The sequence below is a fragment of the Durio zibethinus genome, chromosome 19 (assembly GCF_047325235.1).
Source record: "Durio zibethinus cultivar Kanyao isolate XHJ-2024 chromosome 19, ASM4732523v1, whole genome shotgun sequence".
NCBI lineage: Eukaryota > Viridiplantae > Streptophyta > Magnoliopsida > Malvales > Malvaceae > Durio > Durio zibethinus.
Genome location: NC_143180.1, coordinates 23180229 through 23201181, shown reverse-complemented (window position 1 = coordinate 23201181; position 20953 = coordinate 23180229). Strand labels below are relative to the sequence as shown.

General features: G+C 31.8%; 3 protein-coding genes across 3 annotated transcripts; 1 reads left to right on the top strand and 2 right to left on the bottom strand.

Annotated features, from left to right (window-relative positions):
- Positions 1-1302: 1302 nt before the first annotated feature.
- On the bottom strand, positions 1303-2885 carry LOC149513554 (uncharacterized). The gene has a single exon (XM_089748844.1). It carries the CDS (start codon positions 2680-2682, stop codon positions 2272-2274), a length of 411 nt encoding a protein of 136 aa, XP_089604970.1. The 5' UTR covers positions 2683-2885; the 3' UTR covers positions 1303-2271.
- Positions 2886-6349: 3464 nt separating this feature from the next.
- LOC111309422 (putative disease resistance protein At3g14460) lies at positions 6350-13263 on the top strand. Its single transcript, XM_089748709.1, has 8 exons — positions 6350-6411; positions 7393-7451; positions 7550-7699; positions 7906-8789; positions 8946-10586; positions 11004-11088; positions 11577-11889; positions 12314-13263. The coding sequence occupies exons 1-6, from the start codon at positions 6350-6352 to the stop codon at positions 11007-11009; spliced, it is 2802 nt and encodes a 933-aa protein (XP_089604835.1). The 3' UTR covers positions 11010-11088; positions 11577-11889; positions 12314-13263.
- Positions 13264-15995: 2732 nt separating this feature from the next.
- LOC149513553 (cytochrome P450 83B1-like) lies at positions 15996-18328 on the bottom strand. The gene is made up of 2 exons (XM_089748843.1): positions 17362-18328; positions 15996-16723 (listed from the first exon to the last, which is right to left on the bottom strand). Exons 1-2 carry the CDS (start codon positions 18253-18255, stop codon positions 16112-16114), a joined length of 1506 nt encoding a protein of 501 aa, XP_089604969.1. The 5' UTR covers positions 18256-18328; the 3' UTR covers positions 15996-16111.
- Positions 18329-20953: the final 2625 nt, after the last annotated feature.

The window sequence follows — 20953 nt, the reverse complement described above, 5'->3', positions numbered from 1 at the left end:
GAAATTGTTGCAACTGGAGCTATATGTAAATACAAATTAACTCTATAAATGTCAATTAATATAAATGATTAAGATTTAAAATTTAAATGTAAAGTATTGGATTCAAATTCCCATGATCTTTTATTAATAGACAATCAATGAATTCAAAAAATTTAAGAAATTTAGTAAATTTCTTTATAAATTAACAATTTATTTTGATCTTAAAAATAAAATAATTTTTTTTATTTTTAAATTTTTTCTACCATAAAAATTAATTGTATAAGTTCAAAATATAAACAGTAATTTTTTATAAACAAAGTTGTATTTTGAACTAAAAAAATATATAAATATTATTTTTTAAAAATAGTTTTATAAATTAATTAAATTAAATTAGGAATTAATATCTTCGTTTAAAAGAGAATTTTTTACATCATTGCTTACATCAGATATTTAAATAATTGATTCTCTCTTATCTTCACAGTTATATGTCATTATAAATAAGTTGTTAGCGCGAAACCACCTTTTTCTTTCTGACTATAGGTTTGGTACGACTGTGAAATTCTACTTTCTTCATTAATTGGCAATAAATGTCAACTGATCTGGACCTCAAGGATAATGACATTGCAACAAAGCCTATCCAAAATGGGATAATTGCTAAGCTTTGAGTTGATCTTCAGCTCGGATGTTAGGGCGATTATACTCTGCAGTATGCAATATGTTCATCAAAGATCAAATAATTGAGCCATTGGCCTCACATTATTATGTACTAAATCAAGTATCTAGATTTGTATTTGTACGGGATAAGGTTTATTACCCCATGTTTGAACTGCCTTTAAATCATGCAATCTATTGGACTGTTACAGAATCATAATGTACTTTGAACCTCTGAATAAAAGAATTCTTGCTTGATTAGGTTGCTTGATCTGGACCTCAAGGATAATGACATTGCAACAAAGCCTATCCAAAATGGGATAATTGCTAAGCTTTGAGTTGATCTTCAGCTCGGATGTTAGGGCGATTATACTCTGCAGTATGCAATATGTTCATCAAAGATCAAATAATTGAGCCATTGGCCTCACATTATTATGTACTAAATCAAGTATCTAGATTTGTATTTGTACGGGATAAGGTTTATTACCCCATGTTTGAACTGCCTTTAAATCATGCAATCTATTGGACTGTTACAGAATCATAATGTACTTTGAACCTCTGAATAAAAGAATTCTTGCTTGATTAGGTTGGTTTTCATGAAGATCATCGCTCCATTTTTATTAATGCTGGTGGAATTATTTTATTGCTCAATAGCTTCGCTGATCAAATTTGATTGTGTTGGAGGCTGCTTAGACAAGAAAGACAAATTGTCAGTTTTAAGAATAAAACAAAAAAAAAAAAAAAATAGCCTGGTTGACATGCGGATTCTGAGGATGGATGCCTTCAATTTGAAATCTCTTTGGAAGAAAAGTAAACGCAGAAAATATGGGATTTACAAGAGAAGTTAAATGACATGACGTATGCCCCTTCCTTCGATATCCTAATCTCATTGAAGATTATTTATATTGTGCTTTAAAACAATATAATCAACAAAAAAAAAAAGAAAAAAAAAAAAAAAGAGGTTTGAAGAGAGTCATATGTAGAAATGTAGATTGCAGCATGACCTGTAATAAGCAATAAAATTATTAAAGAAAGAAATGGGTTGCCCCTTCGGCTTTGGCTTTGGCTTGTAAATTTGCGTGGTCAACAGCCACTGAAATTTCTATCATCTTTTTACAACAATGGGGCAATAGGGCAACAAGAGGCGGGCTCATCAAGATTGACTGGAAAAGTGCACCTTTCATTGCCAGATTCCATAGGTTTAAGGCAAGAGCTTGCAAGTGGGATGGGCCAGTGAGTATCAATCAATGTGCCTTCAGATGCCCAACTTACTGATGGACTTCCCCTACTTACAACCAGTTGAGCAGTATCAAGATTGGTCAGATGAAGTGGGTCAGAGATAACTTCATGATCTATAACTACTGCAAAGATACTAAAAGATTCAATGGACAGATGCCTCCTCCTGAATGTTTTAAACAGCATTTCTACGTTCCAACCCATATAAACAGCAATCTACCAGTATGAAGAGACCCTCACAAAGTTTCCAAAGGGATGAAAATTCAGGAATCCCATTTCTTTCCCACTACATAAACAAAAATGAAATAATAACTTCATGTCTTCAACAAAATACAATAACAGAAAATGGGCTTTTTAAAAGTTAGTGACAGTCTTAGAGAGCATAAATGGCAAAGCAGATGCAGATCAAGTGATACAAAGCCAAACACCCAAAACGATAAAACCCGTACCCAATAGAGCATAAGCGACCCGGGTCTCCTCACCCAGCAGGATTCCAAACACCGCGGTGGCAGCAAACGTCGTTGCATTGGTGACGGGGACGGCGAGCGAAATCGGGGCCTCACTTAACATAGCGAAAAAGGTGGCGGATGCGGAGAGGTTGATGAGGAAAGGGAGCGAGTATTGCCAAAAGACAAGGAGGGTTAGCCAATTGGATAAAGTATTTAGGAGCTTTTGGTGGAGTTTGTGAGTTGGGTTGCCTGAAGTTGGAGTGGATTTGAGAGATTGGCCCCAGAGGAGGGCGCCGCGGCGCATTGCGGCGTTGGTGGCGCCCCAGATTAGGCCCACCGCCAGCATTTTCTCCACGTCTCCGATCATTGTTTCTGATATCGTGGGTTGGGCTGGGTTGTGCTCCGAAAAGGTACAAAATAGTCTCGTAAGAAGCAACCGCAATGCATGATAAAACGTCTTCGTTTTTGTAAGATGGGATGATTTATGCTGCGTTTGGACCTGACAGAGATCCCGTTTCGGGCGTTTACCCTATTTTTTGGTACAATTGAACCACGATAAGTAGTGTGAATGTCATACCATTGGGTAACATTTGATACAGGCTAATCACTTCAAAAATAGTGGTGAATTACACATGATGAATAGATAATTGTGATTGATAAATTATTGATGATTTTATGTGATAATAATTTTAGATCATCGAAAATGATCATATAATTATGTAATTTTAGATAATCAAAAATGATTATATAATTATCTTAGAGAGTGATTTAATGCACGTTTAAAATTATAAAAAAAAATTTATTAATAAGATGAAGTGATATATAAAATTAATATCAATATTACTTATTTAATATATAAATTAAAATTTTGATTCCTTTTAAAATTGTAATTATTTTATATTATAAGTTTTATATTTTTCAACTAATATTCATTATAACAAGTTTAAAAATAATTTGTGTTTTTTTTTTTTACTTTTTCTAATATTTTATATATAATATAATGTCTTTGTTTTTTTGTTATGATTTTAATATATTAGTTTTATTTTCTAATTCAAATTTTTTTACATAAATTATATTATAAAAATTAGTTTACTTAATAAATAAATATATTTATTAATTTAATTATATTTATTATGAAATAAATAAAATATTCCAATGTTTTATGAATTATTATCTTTAAACAACATTTAAATCATTAACTTGTATAACTATTATAATAAAGATGTTATTTTTGTATTTTTAAATAAAATAATATTTGATTTTTAATAATACCAAACACAATAATTTTTAATTCGTAAAAATTAATGATTATTAACTAAATAAAATGATTACAAATCATAAGTGATAAGATCACTTCATTAATATTATTACCTCTTTAATTATATTACATGATGATCTTAAAATGATACCCAACATTATCTCAGCGTAATTGAATGAAAAGATTCCATTGTATCTCAACATTTTCATTGGAGGGAAGGGTATTTCGTGAGAGTTTTCATTATGAAGTGATATAGATACACTATCAAATTTTCTTTATACATCACCAAAATTCTCTTCCCAAAATACTCACTTATCAAATGCCAATTCTAACATTTAGTAAATGATAAAAATACCCTTAATAGCTTATACATCCAAAAATCATCTTGTATTTTTTAAAAATGAATTTTCGAGAGTTATATTATGTTTTTAAAAATTTATTTTCAAGAAAATAACGTAATTATCATAAATAGATTATGGAGAACAAAACACACATTTCAAAAATAGATGTTTAAAAGTCATCTGTATTTTTAAAAATTTGATTTGGAGAATACATAAATTTTTTAAAAATATATATTTAATTATAAACTCTTGATACGGTAAAATCTAAATCTCTAACCTTTGAACCATTAAAAAATATCATCAATAGACCAATAAATCCAATAGTAAAGATTGGTGGTCGAAAAATTATTATGAAATTTCTTCATAATAATAATAATAATAATAATTTTAGTAAATGCGAATTGTGTGATTATCCTCACTTTTATATTTTCTTTACCATTTGTATTTCTTTGATTTCTCCGTACAACAGTATTAATCAAACTTATAATGAAAGGAAAAAAATGCAAAAAATAAAGTTGGGCATTACAATGATTTTTGTCTAATAATCAAACAAAGATAGTCAAAGACGAAAAGCATCAAGAAAGAAAAATGAACTTGGATGCATGCACGCATGCATCAATAATTCCTTACTTTTCGAATTAATGTCTTTTGTATCAATCTATAAGTTTGATTTTAAAAGAAAAGTAAATGAATATAGGGATAATAAATCAGCCCATATGCAATAGGTTTCAATTCATCATAATCTAATTGATTCGTTTTTTAAATAAAAATTGAGTTAAGTTTTATTTTTTTAAACAATTTGGGTCAAGACAAGATAATATTTGAGGTGCTCTGCCCTCTTCGGGATATATAAAGAATATATTTGATAATTTATTTAATTTTTATTTATATATGTATTATATCAATAAAGATATTATTTAATATCTTAATTTAATAAAAAAATATATTTTTATATATTATTAATTTGTAATTTATAATAAAAAATAAATACTCTTATATTTATCTTTATATTGTCGTCCATTAAAACTTGACATAAAAAATTTACTTCTCTCACATATTTGAAACATAATTTTAAAAAATTAAAATAATCCTGTAGAAAAATATGGTTCCAATTCTAATCTTTAATGTAAATGTTACAGATGAACTGTGCCTTACGTCAGCTTCTGTTTTTTTTTTTATTTACTTTTCCTTTATTTAATTTATATTTAACGTTTTTTTTTTTACTTTTTCTATTTTATTTATTTGTTCTTTTTATTTACATTTAATAATTATTTATTTATTTTTATAAAAACTCAATTTTTTCTTTTGTTTGCTTTTTTTTTTTTTAAATATTTTGAAAAAATAGAGTCAAAAGATGTGTAAACATGATACTCTATATCACTTTTTTCTTGCCTATCATCTATTTTGTTTTTTGTTTTTTAATTATATGAATTTTGAAACAAAAGAAACTAGTAAATGCATTTTTTAATTAAGAAAGATGTTAGTAAAGGTATGGATAACAAAACAACCTACATCTGTTTTGCTTCATTTTGATCTAATAAATGCATTTTTTTTTAAATTCAAAATCGGCTTGAGAATTTTTTCAAAAATTGTCATTAGGGTGGATACAAATTTAAGATGTTTTGTCTAACTCATACATATAAATATATATGAGTTCTTTATCAATCATTAAATAATGCCAACAATGTGTTATCGAACAATTGTATTAAATTAAGTAGTTCATCCCATTATATTACAAAGACAATAAAGACTAACTAAAGAAACATGTAATGTGATCTAGTATAAATGACATACTTAGATGATAGTACAAGAATATACCTCGAGGGCATATTAAGAACATTCTGTTTTATACCTAATCTATATGACAAGATTTTACATCACATGCTAGACATGAGTTTACATTGTAAAAATTTTCACCGCCTATAACCAAAAAAAAAAAAAAAAATCCTAATTATAACTAAATGGTATGCATTATGCATTCCTAAGAGTACATGATATTTGATCATGGAGGATATGTCACTTGCACATAATTTAATGAGAAGTCTAAGATGTCTAAAGATTTTACGAATTATACCTGAGCAGATTGTCTTAATACAAGATCCAATAAGACAACTATAGGTCTGAGCTTGTGAGTTGGGTTTAGTGTAGTTGTGTTTTATCTTGATTAGAACTTTTTGGGTTAAGACCAAGCTTTAGCTAGATCAAGCCCTTTGAAAGAATTTTAGATTGGCAAGAACTCTTTAAACAAATTTTGGGTGTTGGGACTCTTTTAGAGCACTTTGGTGAAACAATAACTTCTAAGGTTAAGTTTTGGTTGGACTTAAAACTCTTTGAGTAGAGTTTTGATTTGATTGGACTTTTTGGACAGAGTTTTGGTTGGACTTTGACCTTTTAGATAGAGTTTTGGTTGGATTTGGAAAGATGATATGGTTGAGATGACGTGGTTGGATGATATGCCTAGTGATGTGGCAAGTGATGCGGATTTAGGTTCTTCAAGGTTTTCATGAAAAGTTAGATAGAGGTTTGTAATAAGTTGGAAGCTTTGAGTGGGGTTTTAGGGTACTTCGGTGGTTATGGATGGATAAGGGAGGTGTTTTGGACGTTCGAAATGGAGAGATGATGAGATTTCCTCTAGATTTAAAGAAAAATTTTGGAGAAGGTTTAGAATTGAGTTTGTTAAAGAGGGACAAGAGAATTGCTTGAGGTGTGTTGAATGAAAATTTGGAGGCTTTAGGCTTAGAATTCATTTGGGAAATAAGTTATGCGGGAATTTATATTTGAACAATTGCAAACAAAATTAAGAGAACTAATGATTTATTGCCTATAACATTAAAATGCAAACTTTAAAAAATATGTAATGTTTCTACAAATTGAATGTTTGAGATGACAATCCACATCCTCAAATTTCATAATGGAAATTTAATCTATATCAAAGCATATTTCCATTGTTCTATAAGTTCTTTGAGTGAAGGGGCAACTATTGATATGTGCTTAAATCCTTTCTTTCAATTGGTTGTATCTCATATGATAATTGCATTTATTATTTGGATCACAACTCTCTACTGATGGATTTAGAGTTATTTTCAAAGGCATAGGGTAATGTACTGATGTTTTACTAGTAAAGGCAAAAGATCAGGAATTAGAATTGAAAATTTTTCTTGATTGTTTCTTGGTCATCTTTAGTTACTCATTGGTTGGATAATAGATTAAGAGACGAGAGTAAGTGGAATTGTTTGAAGGCAAAGGTTTGCTTGAAAGGTTAATTGTGGGATTGGTTAATAAAGATAAGGCCTTTGAAAGAAGTTATATATGGTTAGATAGTAAAATTAGTTCATCCGATAAGAATGGCGTAGAGTAAAGCCTACTAACCATTGCCCTTCATAAATTCCTGATTGAGCATCTCTTTCTTTTTGGATGCACCACCGTTTTTTCCCTCATCTGTTTCAAGTTTTTACACATAATCTCTGTGTTTTTGCAGGCCAAAAGCCATGTCCGTCGTTGAAGCTGCTTTATCTGTGTTCTTTGAAGGGTTGTTTAGTAAGTTGGCCTCTTCTGAGTTTCTCAACTTTGTACTAAGAAGGAAGTTTGCGAGGAACTCAAGAAGTGGGAAAAGACTTTGCGCAATATTCATGCAGTGCTAGATGATGCAGAGAAGGACCGGCATGTGAAAAGTTGGTTGGTCCAGCTTCAAGACTTGGCATACGATGCGGATGACATATTGGATGAGTTTGCTACAGAAGCTTTGCGACTCAAGTTAAAGAGGGAACATCAAGATCACAGCGCCAGTAAGGTACAAAAGCTCGTTCATACTTGCGTTACCAGGTTCAGCAGTCATTTATCATTTAAAAAGTGTCTTGGCTTTGACTAAAAGTGGTGGTGGGAGGCCAAAAAGAGCATTGGAATGGCGATCAAAGGTCATTTTTTGAAATATCCAACAAGGTTGAGTCTCGATATATAATGCATGATCTGATTAATGATTTGGCTCATTCAGTTGCCAAAGATATATGCTTCAGAGTGGAGGGTGACAAGGCATTGAACGTTTCCAGTCATGCTCGCCATTCATCTTACATTGGTGGTAGGAAAGACAGAATTAAAAAGTTCCAAGTCTTTTACGCAAAGAAGGGTTTAAGAACCTTCCTACCGTTGAAGATGCCCGAAGGGTGGAGGTATATCTCTAATCAAGTTCTCAGTGAGTTGTTACCAGAATTTAAATACTTAAGGGTGTTTTCTTTACAAGGGTGCTACCTGACGGAGTTTCCCAATATTATTGGAGATTTGGTGCATCTGCGTTATCTAAATTTTTCTGGCACTCTAATCAAAACTCTGCCGGATTCAATATGCAAGCTTTACAATTTAGAGACATTGCTGTTGCGGAGGTGTTCTCGTCTTGAAGAGTTTCCTTCTGAAATGAGATTTTTAATTAACCTAAGGCATCTTGACATTAGAGGTGCAGATTCAATAAAAATGATGCCAATGGGAATCGGTGAACTAACCAATCTCCAAACATTGACAAATTTTGTTGTCAGTCAAGACAATGGCCGTAAGATAAGGGAGATGGAGAATTTGTCTAATCTTAAGGGTGGACTTGTTATTTCAGAATTGCAGAATGTTGTCAAAGCTCAAGATGCATGGGTGGCTGGGTTATGTTATAAGTCGAACCTTCGTGATTTAGCTTTAGAGTGGAGTTATAATTTCGCCGGAGAAGAAATTCACAAGGACATCTTGGATTCACTCCAACCTCCTAAAATGCTTGAAAGGCTTACCATCGAATGTTATGGAGGTGAAACATTCCCAAATTGGTTCGGAGATCCTTCATTTGGAAAGCTATCGATTCTGGATCTGTATTACTGTCCTAATTGCACATTATTACCAGCTGTTGGAAGATTACCGTCGCTAAAATAGCTTTCTATCCAGAGGATGAGTAAGGTTAAAAACGTGGGTGCTAATTTTTTTGGAAAGGATCTGTCGATTAATGCATTTCCGTCACTAGAGAGATTACGTTTTCAGGACATGCCAGAATGGGAGGAATAGGATCCCTGTGAAGTTGATGAAAATGTAAGGAGTTTCCAACACCTTCATGAGCTCATCATTTCAAATTGCCCCAAGTTGTTAGGAAGTTTACCTAATCGTCTTCCTTCCTTGAAGAAGCTAAAGATTAATTTGTGTCAACAGCTGAGAAGTCTACCTAGTTGTCTTCCTTCATTGGAGAAACTTGTGATTCAAGAATGTGAGAAGTTGGTAGTTTCACTCTCAAGCCTTCCAAAGTTGTCTGACTTGGAAATTAATGGGTGCCAAGAGGTGTCGTCTACAAGTTGTGCAAATTCTGGCTCATTCATTGAAAGAGTCTCTCTTTCAGACATTTCAAAATTCACTTCTCCGATGGAGGGGATGATGTTAGGGTTGATAAAAGCTGAACGTCTTTATATATGTGGATGTGAGGAGCTAATTTCTTCATGGCGGAACCAGGAAGGACCCTCAACACATTTGAGGCCTACTCGCTTTTTGGAAATTCATAATTGCTCAAGACTTGTTTCCATAGGGGCAGAGGACGGAAAGGAAGAGCATATGCAGTTAGGAATCCCTTGCCATATTGAACATTTGAGCATACACTGTTGTGAAAGGCTAGAAAGGTTAGCAGAAAGCCTACACAGCTACACATCCCTTACGGTGCTAGGAATTGAGGGATGCCCAAGATTGATTTCAATTTCAAATGGAAACTTGCCTCCAAACGTAAGACGTTTAACCATTAAGGAGTGTGAGAATTTGCAGTACTTGCTGGATGGAGTAAATAACAACATCAACAGCACGCCTCTTCCAGAGCACTTGGTGATTGAAAATTGTAAGTCTCTGATATCTTTATCCTCAAGGGGCGAGTTACCTATTAGGCTTCAACATGTTGACATTTATGGTTGTGAAAAGCTGACATCCTTGTCATCCAATGGCAAGTTACCTATGGGGCTTAAATACCTCGATATAAGGAGATGCAGAGCACTAGAGTCCATAGCTCAAGAAATTGAAGAGAACTCTTCCCTTGAATCGATAATTATCTGCGGTTGTGATAATTTGAGATCTTTGCCTCGTGAATTAAACAAGCTCAGATATCTTAGCCTTTCTCGGTGTGAAAAACTCCATGCCTTACCTAAATGCATCCACAACATCGTCTCTATGCTAGAATTGCTCATATTTGATTGTCCAAGTGTGATATCATTTCTGGAAGAGGGGTTCCCTCCCAATCTCACTTCACTTACAATCTGGCAACCCAATATTTGCAAGTCAGTGATCGAGTGGGGTTTGCACAAACTCACCTCCCTTAAACATTTGTCCATCAACGGTGCTTCTCTAGATGTGGTGTCTTTCCCATGTGAGGAAATGCTTCTGCCTCGCACTCTCACCTCCCTCACCATCTTCGGTTTTCCAAACCTGGAAACTCTATCCACCAAAGGCTTTCAAAATCTCAAATTTCTTGAATCACTGGAAATCCGAAGCTGCCCCGTGATCAAATTCCTTCCGGAAAAGGAGATGTTTGACTCACTTTTGCAACAAGATATTGTTAACTGTCCACTGCTAAGAGAACGATGCAAGGAGGATGAAGGACAAGAGTGGCCCAAAATAGCCCACATTCCTTGCATTCTAATTGCTAATTTGTTACCGGAAGAAACGCCCAGAAATCAGGTATATGTCAACTTTGCAATTATATGCTACTTATTTGAAGAACATGAACGTACTATTAAATCAAGTGCTCAAGTGATTTATATTCTTGATTATTATTATTTTTATTTCATAATAAAATGTTTACTAGTTCAATCCATTACACACATAGCTTTTTGTTTTACAATGAAATGAAATATGTATAAAAAATCTATGTTTAACAAAACTACATGGACTAAATTCATTAAAATTGAAGTTGGACTAAACCGATAGGATTGAGGTAGTAAAGGAATCAAATTTAGACTTTAACCTTTTAAGTTTAACCATTGATAAAATCCAGGTTATTAAATTGGGGACAGATATTTTTGAAGCTCATTTGTTAGAAACGAGTGAATCTCTTTTATGCAAAACTTTTGATTGTAGTGTAATCTATATTTGCAGAATTGAGAAAGAAGTTCTTCCTTCCATCATGGAGTATAATGGTTTAATTTAGAAGTTACTGGAACTTGCAGATGGTTCTCTCCAGGTTTGATACATAGATTCAATGTTTTGCTACCATTTTAAAAGAAAATTTAAGAATAGTTTCAGAATTGAGTAGGTCTTATAGCTGATTTCTATATATATTTTTTTCTTGTGTTAATGATTCATTCATGATATCCTCATGTCTTCGGCTGTTCTTTATGTGTACTTCCTTTCTGCCATACCTGTGATTGGTCACAGAAAAGACTGAGTAACTATGGCATTGGATTGTTTACTAAAAGTTAGAAAACTTTAGAAAATTCTTTTTTGTAGTCTATGAAACATATTTCTTTCAGTCTTCTGGTAAAAATTCCCTATAGGACAATTTCAAGAACAGAACAGATATGTTAAATGTTTATATCTATTAATCATTTTGTTTCATTGACTTCTGATTTTTTTTTTTGGCATAATCATTCAAGAATAGTTTCAATTATTAAATGTTTGTTATCTTCTTATATGCTTGAAGATTAATTTGATATCTAATTTTGGTTTCAGTGAGTTGGAACCTGCAGAGGCTAGTGAGTAGTGCCTTCTTAGGAGCACACAAACTGGTTTGCAAAAGCGGATGGAAAGACCTGAAAAAGAAGAATGCTGTTTACTTAGCTGAAGCATGCATTGCCTTCACTGCTGTCAAATTGACCATATGGCAGCCTGAATGAGTCTACCAAAATCTCTGCCTCAAACCCATTGAGAACTCAATTTCTTTTAAGTGATGAGATATTAAAGATTTATTGCCCGACTTGGGAGTGAGGACAGTGTCAGTGGCGCCAAAATTCCCCCAAGGGAAACATTGTTTCCTATGAAAGTGGTATTGTTACAACTAAACACAGACTGCCAAAAAAATTAGTTATTTCCAGGGTTCTGAAATCATTTTGAAAGGTTCTTTTATAGTGAAGGAAAATCTTTTATATTTTATGTTTAATTTACCATAATTTTGTCTTTTAAACTGAATAAGGTGCTCTTCCAGAACCAGCAATAAGTGCCTTGAACATTCCATACCCGTGAATCGTGTTCCACCATCCATAGCCCATATATCATACTCTGAGTATATAGGTTCCTTGTTTATGATCAGAAACCATATATTATAAGAAATCATAATACTTAGCATAATGAAAATTTCTAGCCTTGTTAGGATTCCTTTCTTTCCTTTTTTTTCTCCCCTTTTTGGTACTGCCATTTTTATTCCAAATGCTTCTAAACAAAAATCTGATGTTGTGGAACTTGTCTGACAGGACGAAATAACTTCAATTCATTGGTGGTTTCGAAGTTCTTAGGGCAGCAGCTCCTTTCCTACAACAGAAATCTTTTCTTTGTCAGCGGTGCAAACATAAATGATAAGATAGGGTAAGAACTGCATCAAGCAGGTAAATTTGGCTGAGCTAGGGCCTTCTACAAATGCAAAATTGATATTCGAAATGTAACAGTGTTAAAATTCTTTGTAATATTATTCTGTTGGGCAATGATGTTTAGAAGTTTCATTCCACTCTAGCACAATTCTTCATATTGATGCCATAACATATCCGATCCATAAAACATTGATCAAAAGTCTTTGTTTTTTCCGATGATAGTTTCTTTCAGTTTGTTGGAGCCACAAATTAAAATCTTTGCCTGGATTTAGCTTTTGACGAACCTGAGGTTATATGATAAACAATGTAAAGCGACAGAGCTTCATGTGGTTTTCTTTTATACTTGCTTTGAGAACTGTTTGCCTTTATGTATGAATTTTAACTATTTATAGTAGGCACTAAACATTTTATATGCTTCTTAGATCTTTATAAGCACTCTGGGTTGGCGTAAAGAAACATCTACGTTGATCGAGGCAAAGTGTTCCAGCTACTAAGCACAAGTATTGGTTTGAGGAGCTCATTTCAATCATCAAATCAGGGGGATGTCCTATGTCTTGACATAAAAGAACACAAACTCAAGCATCCATTTATTCTGCAGAAGCTTATAAATAACTATGCTCAATTTATTCTGCAGAATTTCAGATCAACTTCTTCATGTGAAACGAGCCTGAGAAAAAGGCCTGTGTTTCTTTAAGGAGTCTAAACTGAATCAGCATGCTACTCCAAATATTGTCTCATAAATTATGCAAAACCTGCGTTGTTCTTCCTTCAAAATGAATGCAAAAAACATCACAGCTTTATTTTAGGCAATTTTTGTAGCTTGATTTTTTTATGCGACTCATAATTATTGTTATGTTCAAACAACTGCACATCTTAAGTCGGGATATCAGTATTTGTCAACTGGCTACAGTGGATCACAATTCTAGCATGTATCATGCTCAATAATGGAGGAAAACCATCCCTTACAAGCTTAGAATTTTTCCATTGCGTCAGAACTTTTGTTTTCTGTTAGTAATTTTCATTCTCTCTTTATTTTCCCTGCTCACATTCTGTTTCAGTACAAGAACTGGGTTACCAGAACTTGAAACAAAAAGAAACCATAAATATTTAAATACTGGAAAGTTATGTTGTCTCCACAAATAATGTAACCTATCCAAATGCCTGTGAACTGAAACATATCATTTTTATAAACCGAATGCCTGTAAACCGAAACTTATAACTTCTATTAACAGAACATAAAATAAATTGGCAGGAAAAACGGGAAGCACTCAAACTTCTAAATATACATGGTAAAACTTTGTCATGGATAGGTTAGATTCCAATTATGAAGTAAGGATACGTTTGAACCTCTTGCGTATTTGTGTTACATTTGTAACACTTTAATGCTTTCGACACACTTACCAGCAGCCCATGTCAGAATACATTACATATCGAACTTGATCGGATACGATGAAAAAAAAAAAAAAAAAGATGAAAATCAATCCGATATCTATTATATATTTTTAATATTTGATTAAATATATAAAAAATACTCTTTTTCTATTATCTATCTTGCCATATTCGCATCCTTAATTTTTACAAATTGTCATGATGTCACCATATACATATTACATCGTAAACATGTCCGTGTCTATGCTTCGTAGGATTCCAAACATTGCCTGTAAAATAAATCATAAGAACAACTTAATAAAAATAAAAAACAAGAGTCTGGAATACCCCTTAGAAAGATAATGGGCAGTTAGTTATACTAGTCTGGATGATAGAAGTGAAGTTCAGTTTCAGGACACGAAGCAATTTCAGCTTTTTACTACCACAACTATAGCCTAATAGATCAAATGACCTCTCAAGACAACCATTGTTGGTAGATGCTGCATAAAACAGATGGACTCAATCAATTTCTAACTCATACCCCAAGATTGGATTTTATCATTTGTATCAAAGTGAATGCATATAATCTATCAATCAAATCACAAAGTGATAATACACAAACACAAATAAGCCATAAATATTCAAATATATAATTAAGATTCATGTAATTAATGTAATTAATTTTTTAAAAAAGATTTTTTGCTAGGAAATATATCTTATATTATATATTTAATTGGATATAATTTTGATAAAAAAATGCATATAATTTTGATAAAAAAATGCATATAATTTTGAATATAAAATATTAAAAAACAAATTAAATTTAATGGAAAAAATTATAGTAATAATTTAAAAAGATTGTCTCTTATTCCACACTGTCTTTGGTAAGTTTCATAATTTTAAAAATTTTTAAATTTCATAATAAGAGAAATATATCTTATTATTATATATTTAAATGGATATAATTTTGATAAAAAAAAATATGCAAATAATTTTGAATAGAAAATATTAAAAAACAAATTAAATTTAATGGAAAAAAATATAATAATAATTTAAAAAGATTGTCTTTTATTCCACTATGTCTTTGGTAAGTTTCATAATTTTAAAAATTTTGAAATTTCAAATTTAAATATTTGATCTTTTATTTGAATTTCATAAATTACATAATTTTTGCCATCCTATGTTCTGCGTTCTTGGTTTTCAAACTTCCACTTTAATTAAAAATTTTGATTTTCCTGTTAAGGTCTAATTTGGTTGCTTAGGATGGTGGATCAGCTACCATGACCCTGAAGAAGGTGATCACCGGAGGGAACAGTGAAGCTGCAGTGAGAGGCTGGCAGCATGAAATCGACAGCCCAGCCGCTCTCTTCGGATGGTGCCGTGCACGGCGGCATCACATCACTGCCACCAATTTTTTATTTCAATTTTCCTCCTTTTTATTTACTTTTTAAAATTAAATGAATAAAACTTAATTAATATAAAAACTTGGGTCCTCGAATGTTGGGTTATACATTGGGTTTCGGGTTTTCAAGCTCAAATAAATTAAATTACAGATCTTTTAAATCTAAACACTTATATAAATAATCTGATGTAATTAGAACCTAGATAAATTCAATTGAACTTTTAAACACGCTTACAAATTATTAAAATAAAATTAGGTATTTATAAAATTTCATAAATTACATAATTTTAGTTATCTTATGTATCATGAAAATAAATTATTGACATAAGTATCTACGTTAACATGTTAACATATTTTATCAGACAACTTCTATATCTTATTATATATATATATATATATATATAAAGTAATCATATGCTTGAAAATTTTCATTATTAACAAAACACTTGCCCTTGTGCCTAAAACTTAGTACAATTTAAAATATTATCATTTAATTTGAATCAAATTAGGAGAGTAGATTATATTATGTAAGAAAAAAAATTATCATTTCAAGAGTTTTTATCCCATGGATTCAGTTTGGTGGAAGTTACAATGAAATTTTTACGTGACTTAATCATAGTCACAAAATTGTAACTCCTAATAAATAGATAGAATTTTGTTTTAAATATTTCAATTGGTTAAATTTGGTTTTTATTAATAAATCTAATCTCAATTTGTATTTTTTTGGTTGTGGTTTAACTACTTCAAAATTCTGTAATAACTTCCACAAAATCAAGTCTATGAGACCATAACTCTTCATAACCAACACATGTGGATATTGATTTTATCATAAAATACACTCAAAACACAAAATGTAATTGAAACACTCCAAACCATAGCAAGCAGCAAACTAATTTAACCTTACATGCATCGAATCAAACATTAAACTTCCTAGCTACAAGGAAAAGAGCATTTTTTTTGTGCATAGCAAGACCAGGTATCACATCAAAGTCTAAGTCATCCTTGTCCGTCCCAACCGGCATTTCCCAATCAAATTTGCAAAGCAGATTGGCAAGGGCAAGCTCTACAGTTGCAACTCCCATATGTATTCCAGGACAGGCCCTTCTTCCAGCACCAAATGGTATGAGCCCAAAGTCATGTCCCTTGAAGTCGATGGAGCTGCCAATGAATCTCTCAGGATAGAACTCTCCAGGGTTTTCCCAAGCTTCAGGATCTCTTCCTACTGCCCATGCATTCACGAAAACTAGTGTTTTGGCAGGTATTTCATACCCGGCTACATTGCACTTCCCAATTGTTTCTCGTGGCACTAATAATGGAGCCGTTGGTTGCAATCTGAATGTTTCTTTTATCACAGCTTTAAGATATGGCAAACCTTGAATATCATCTTCATCTACGAAACCTTTGTTTCCATTGAGATTTCTGATTTCCTCTTGAACTTTTTTCATAGACCTAGGATTCTTCATTAGGAAGGTCATTGCCCAAATCACGGTTGCAGCACTGGTGTCGGTCCCACCAACAAATACATTCTACATAAAAAGAAAACAAAATGGGTAACAATCGTACTCCTACTAGGAAGTTAGAAAATTAATGATAACCCTGAATAAATGAGTACATTTTATTTGAGACTTTTTAAAATATATTGTTTCATTTCAGCCTTAAACTAAAACTTTCATGTTTATCATTACTAATTCTGTTTTTCTTTTTCTTTTTTTTTTAAAGAGGGCTGTAGTTTGAAAATGAGAAAAAAAGTTAAATTATATACTGAAATTTAAATCTCAATTTTGTAATAAATAATTATGTAAATCAACTTAATTAAATTTCGAATTTCCATCCGTGATCTTTTAAATTATTCCAAATACATGCTTCCTCCTCCATCAATTAATGTGACATTAAATTCTTGACAATATTTAACAGACAATTAGTGCCATGTGTATTTAAATTGTGGATTGATTGATCATTTGAACATTCACATGGAACAGAAGTGCCTAATTGCATCAAGCTTCTAACATTTGACTGCCAAAAAATATGAAATTTGAAACAATTTTAAAATGTCAAGGGAGATTTTTAGGTTAATGATGAACACGAAACATTTTTTAAGAAATCGTGATATGAATAAAATTTACTAAAAAATAACTAAAATAAGTTTTGAGTGAAGATCGATTACCATCAGCACAGCTTTTATGTGATCGAAAGTGAGATCAACTTGAAACACACGATCCTTCCATATTTGTAGTAAAACATCAAGAAAATCCTCTTGCTTGGGTTTTGGCCGATTTGGATCAAGATGTTCATCAATGAGTTCTTGATAAAAGGTATCAAAGTCTTTGAAATTTTTTTCTAGACGACCAAGGAAACCGGAGAGTCTATCGACCCAACCCATGAAAGGGATATAATCAGAAAAGAAGAAGCTCCCAAGCATGGCCTGAGTTTCCTTAAGCAACGCATCGAATCTACTTCTTTCAGTTCCTTCTTCATATCTCTTGCCGAAACTTACTCTATAAATTATTCTACTCGTAAGACACATCAATGCCTCACTCAAATTGATTGGTTTCGAACCGACTGATGCTTTGGATACCTTTTCGATCATTTGAGCAACTTCATCTCCTCGAATGGGACGATGAAGTAACACTCTATTAGGGTTAAAGAGATGGACGGCGCATATTTTCCTAATCTCTCTCCAATAAGAATTATAAGGTGAAAAACCCAAATCTAAGCCATTATAAGATAACTTTTGCTGGCCACATAAAGTAGGCCTGCTACAAAAATCGAGGTCATGGGTTTTCATGATTTCTTTGGCCATGTTTGCCGAAGAAATTACTAGAGTTTGTCTATGACCAAGTTGCAAGGACATTAAAGGACCATATTTTTGAGAGAGCTCCCAAAGATAAATATGAGTAGCCGCTGAGCTATTAAGCTGGAGTAAGTTGCCGATCAAGGGAAGACCAGACGGGCCAGGGGGATGAAGAAACTTGGCAGCATTTTTGTTTCTATGTTTTTGGAGAAAGAAGAGGATGAAGCTAGGAAGGAATAGAAGAACAAAGAAAAGTGACAATCCCATTGAAAATTTCTAATTTAGAGTAATCCACTCAATATTTGAGCAACTTGTGAAAATCTGGATGAAGAGTGTTCCCCTATACAGACTTTAGCCGACAAATGTGTCCAAACCTTTCAGGAAACAAACAATAAGCTGCAGATTCGTGCATGATAACCATCCCGCATTAGCATGTATTGTTTCGTAAATTTGACTCTCATTTGAATTAAAATAATGTTTTTAAATATAATAATTTTGATTTAAATGTTCCAAAAAAGTATAAGAATTACATTATTGTAAATTAATTCCTACTCATATATATATATATATATATATAAGGAATTAATTTACTCTAGTTTAAAATTTTTTAATTTACATAATTTTTTAATCATTGATTTTAATAAATTTAGGGGATGGGATTCAATCATTTTTTCTCTTTTTGAGTTATCATTATAGTATAAAAATTTTTAATTTTACATTGGTTTCTAATATTGATTTTAATAAATCTAATGATGAGATTAAATCATTTTTCTTTTTTTGAATTATCTCTTTCTTTTTTAGATTTATTGAAATTAATAATTAAAAAATGCATAAAACTACAAAGTTTTATATCAATGCAAATGAATCCTTTCATATATATATATTGGTTACAAAAGAAAAACAAAAATACTAAAAGATTTTAAATTCTGATGGAATTGTGCCCATACATCTACGAAAATTAAACAACCTACAATTACTTTAGGAGTTATTTAACCAAAAAAAAGAATTTATACTTTTTTATTGTTCTATTAATTTTTTCCTTATATAAAATATAATAAATTCTGTTTTTACAGAAGTAGTTTTTTTTTTTTTTAATTGGGGAGCGGATATTCAAATCTTCTTTTTTAAATGGAGGATAATGCACCCAACAATTAAGTCAAATTATGGGTACAATAGATTTTATCTCAAAACTAAAATACCTAAGGAAATTTAGTTATATTTCAATGGAAAAATGATAGACAAGAGAAAACCTGACCTTGGATGGAAGCTCCTTTTCTTTATCGGCTGCAAGTTTTTGACGTTTTTTATTAGGTAAATTTTATAAGAAAAAATCAATAAATGCAAGGATGACAAAACAATCTTATCTCATGAGTTTCAATTTATCCATCCAATATACAAGGGTTTTAAAAAATTTTGGATAGGGTCAAAGTTTTTTTTTTGTAGACACCTAATTTTATTTGGGTTAAACGTGATTTTATTCAAAACATTTTATTTTTAATTAAAAATTAATCCAAAAAAAAAAAATCTTACAGCCTAGTGCCTTACACGGCACCACTAAGACCTTTACCCATGTATACCCACGAGCCTCATTTGGTGCCCAATCCCCTTCTAGCCTTGCTAAACAACCTTTATTAAAGCCAAGCCACCCTTATAGCAGAAAATTTGGCAGGTTTTCTAGTTGCTAGCAACATCATCAAAAGTCCCACTGCCCTATAACACAAGGGATTCGAAATCCCATTTTGGCTCTATAAAATGAGCCATTGTGGCTTGACAAAAAAGATTAGGGGTTAAATTCAAACACCAAGGACGCTGCCAAAAAAAAAAAAAAAACCCTATGCCACCTTCACCCACCATCCACCAACAACATTACAATCAAGACCATTTCCTTCACCATTCCTCACTATTGCCAAGAGACCCAAGCAAAACTGAAAAATCATCTCGTCTAGTAGCCCTACTGCGTACAATCGAAACTTACCAGTGTAAACCCAAAGGGAAATAAAAAATAAAAAAATAAAACCTATCCTACCAAATAACTAAAACCCATAAAAAATCACATATAAAAACTACGTCTCATAAAGAAGAGAGCAGTAGCACCATAAAGCTAAAAAAAAAAATACAAAAAAAATTTGAATCGAAAAAAATAAGCTTTCTGTTTGGGCAATTTTAGGAGTTTTAAAGCATAATTTTTAAAAGAAAATAAAAGGCTATAGGTAGTGGATAAACACAGTGAGAAACAGGGTTCATAGGAGTGGCGAAGCTTAGGCTTTTAGAAATGCAAACTATTAGTTCTAAGCTCAAATCTGGGCTTTTTAAGGCTATTTGAGTTTAAATAGAGGTTGGATTCGTGACGAGGGTGTTGAGAAAAACATACGGTAAAATTTTAGGCCACAAAGAATGTCGACAGATAGCGATAGCAAGTGGCCAAAATCTAAAAAAGATGGTGGCAGACTAATTTTTTTTAGAGCATTTGAGTTTTTTTTTTTTTTTTTTGGTAAGTTAGATTGGAAATTGAACAAAAAAAACTTTGGATTTTATAGATTTGAAAAAAAAATTAGGTAGACCTACGTGTGAACCCGACCCAATCTGGTGTCCGCGCACCTGACCCAAGGTAGGAAGCTGTTGCCAACCTTAGTCCAGTCCAACTAGACCAGTAGCAAACTAGTCCAACCAAACCAGATTGAATCACTTTCTTTACTATCAGTTTTCCTTCTAATTTGAGGTCGATTTATTTGAACCAGATTAAACATTTTCAAACCATTTTCAGACCGACTGATTCAGTTATATTTTCATTTTTTTACATTTATTTATTTTATCAATTTAATTTTTTTATTATTTTATTTATTTAGACATGTTTAAATTTCAAATTTTCTAAAATAAATATGCATTGCTTTTTTAAAAAATGGTAATATTAAATTCCACCATTTTTATTTAAATAATTAAAAATAATAAAAAATAAGAGAAAGAA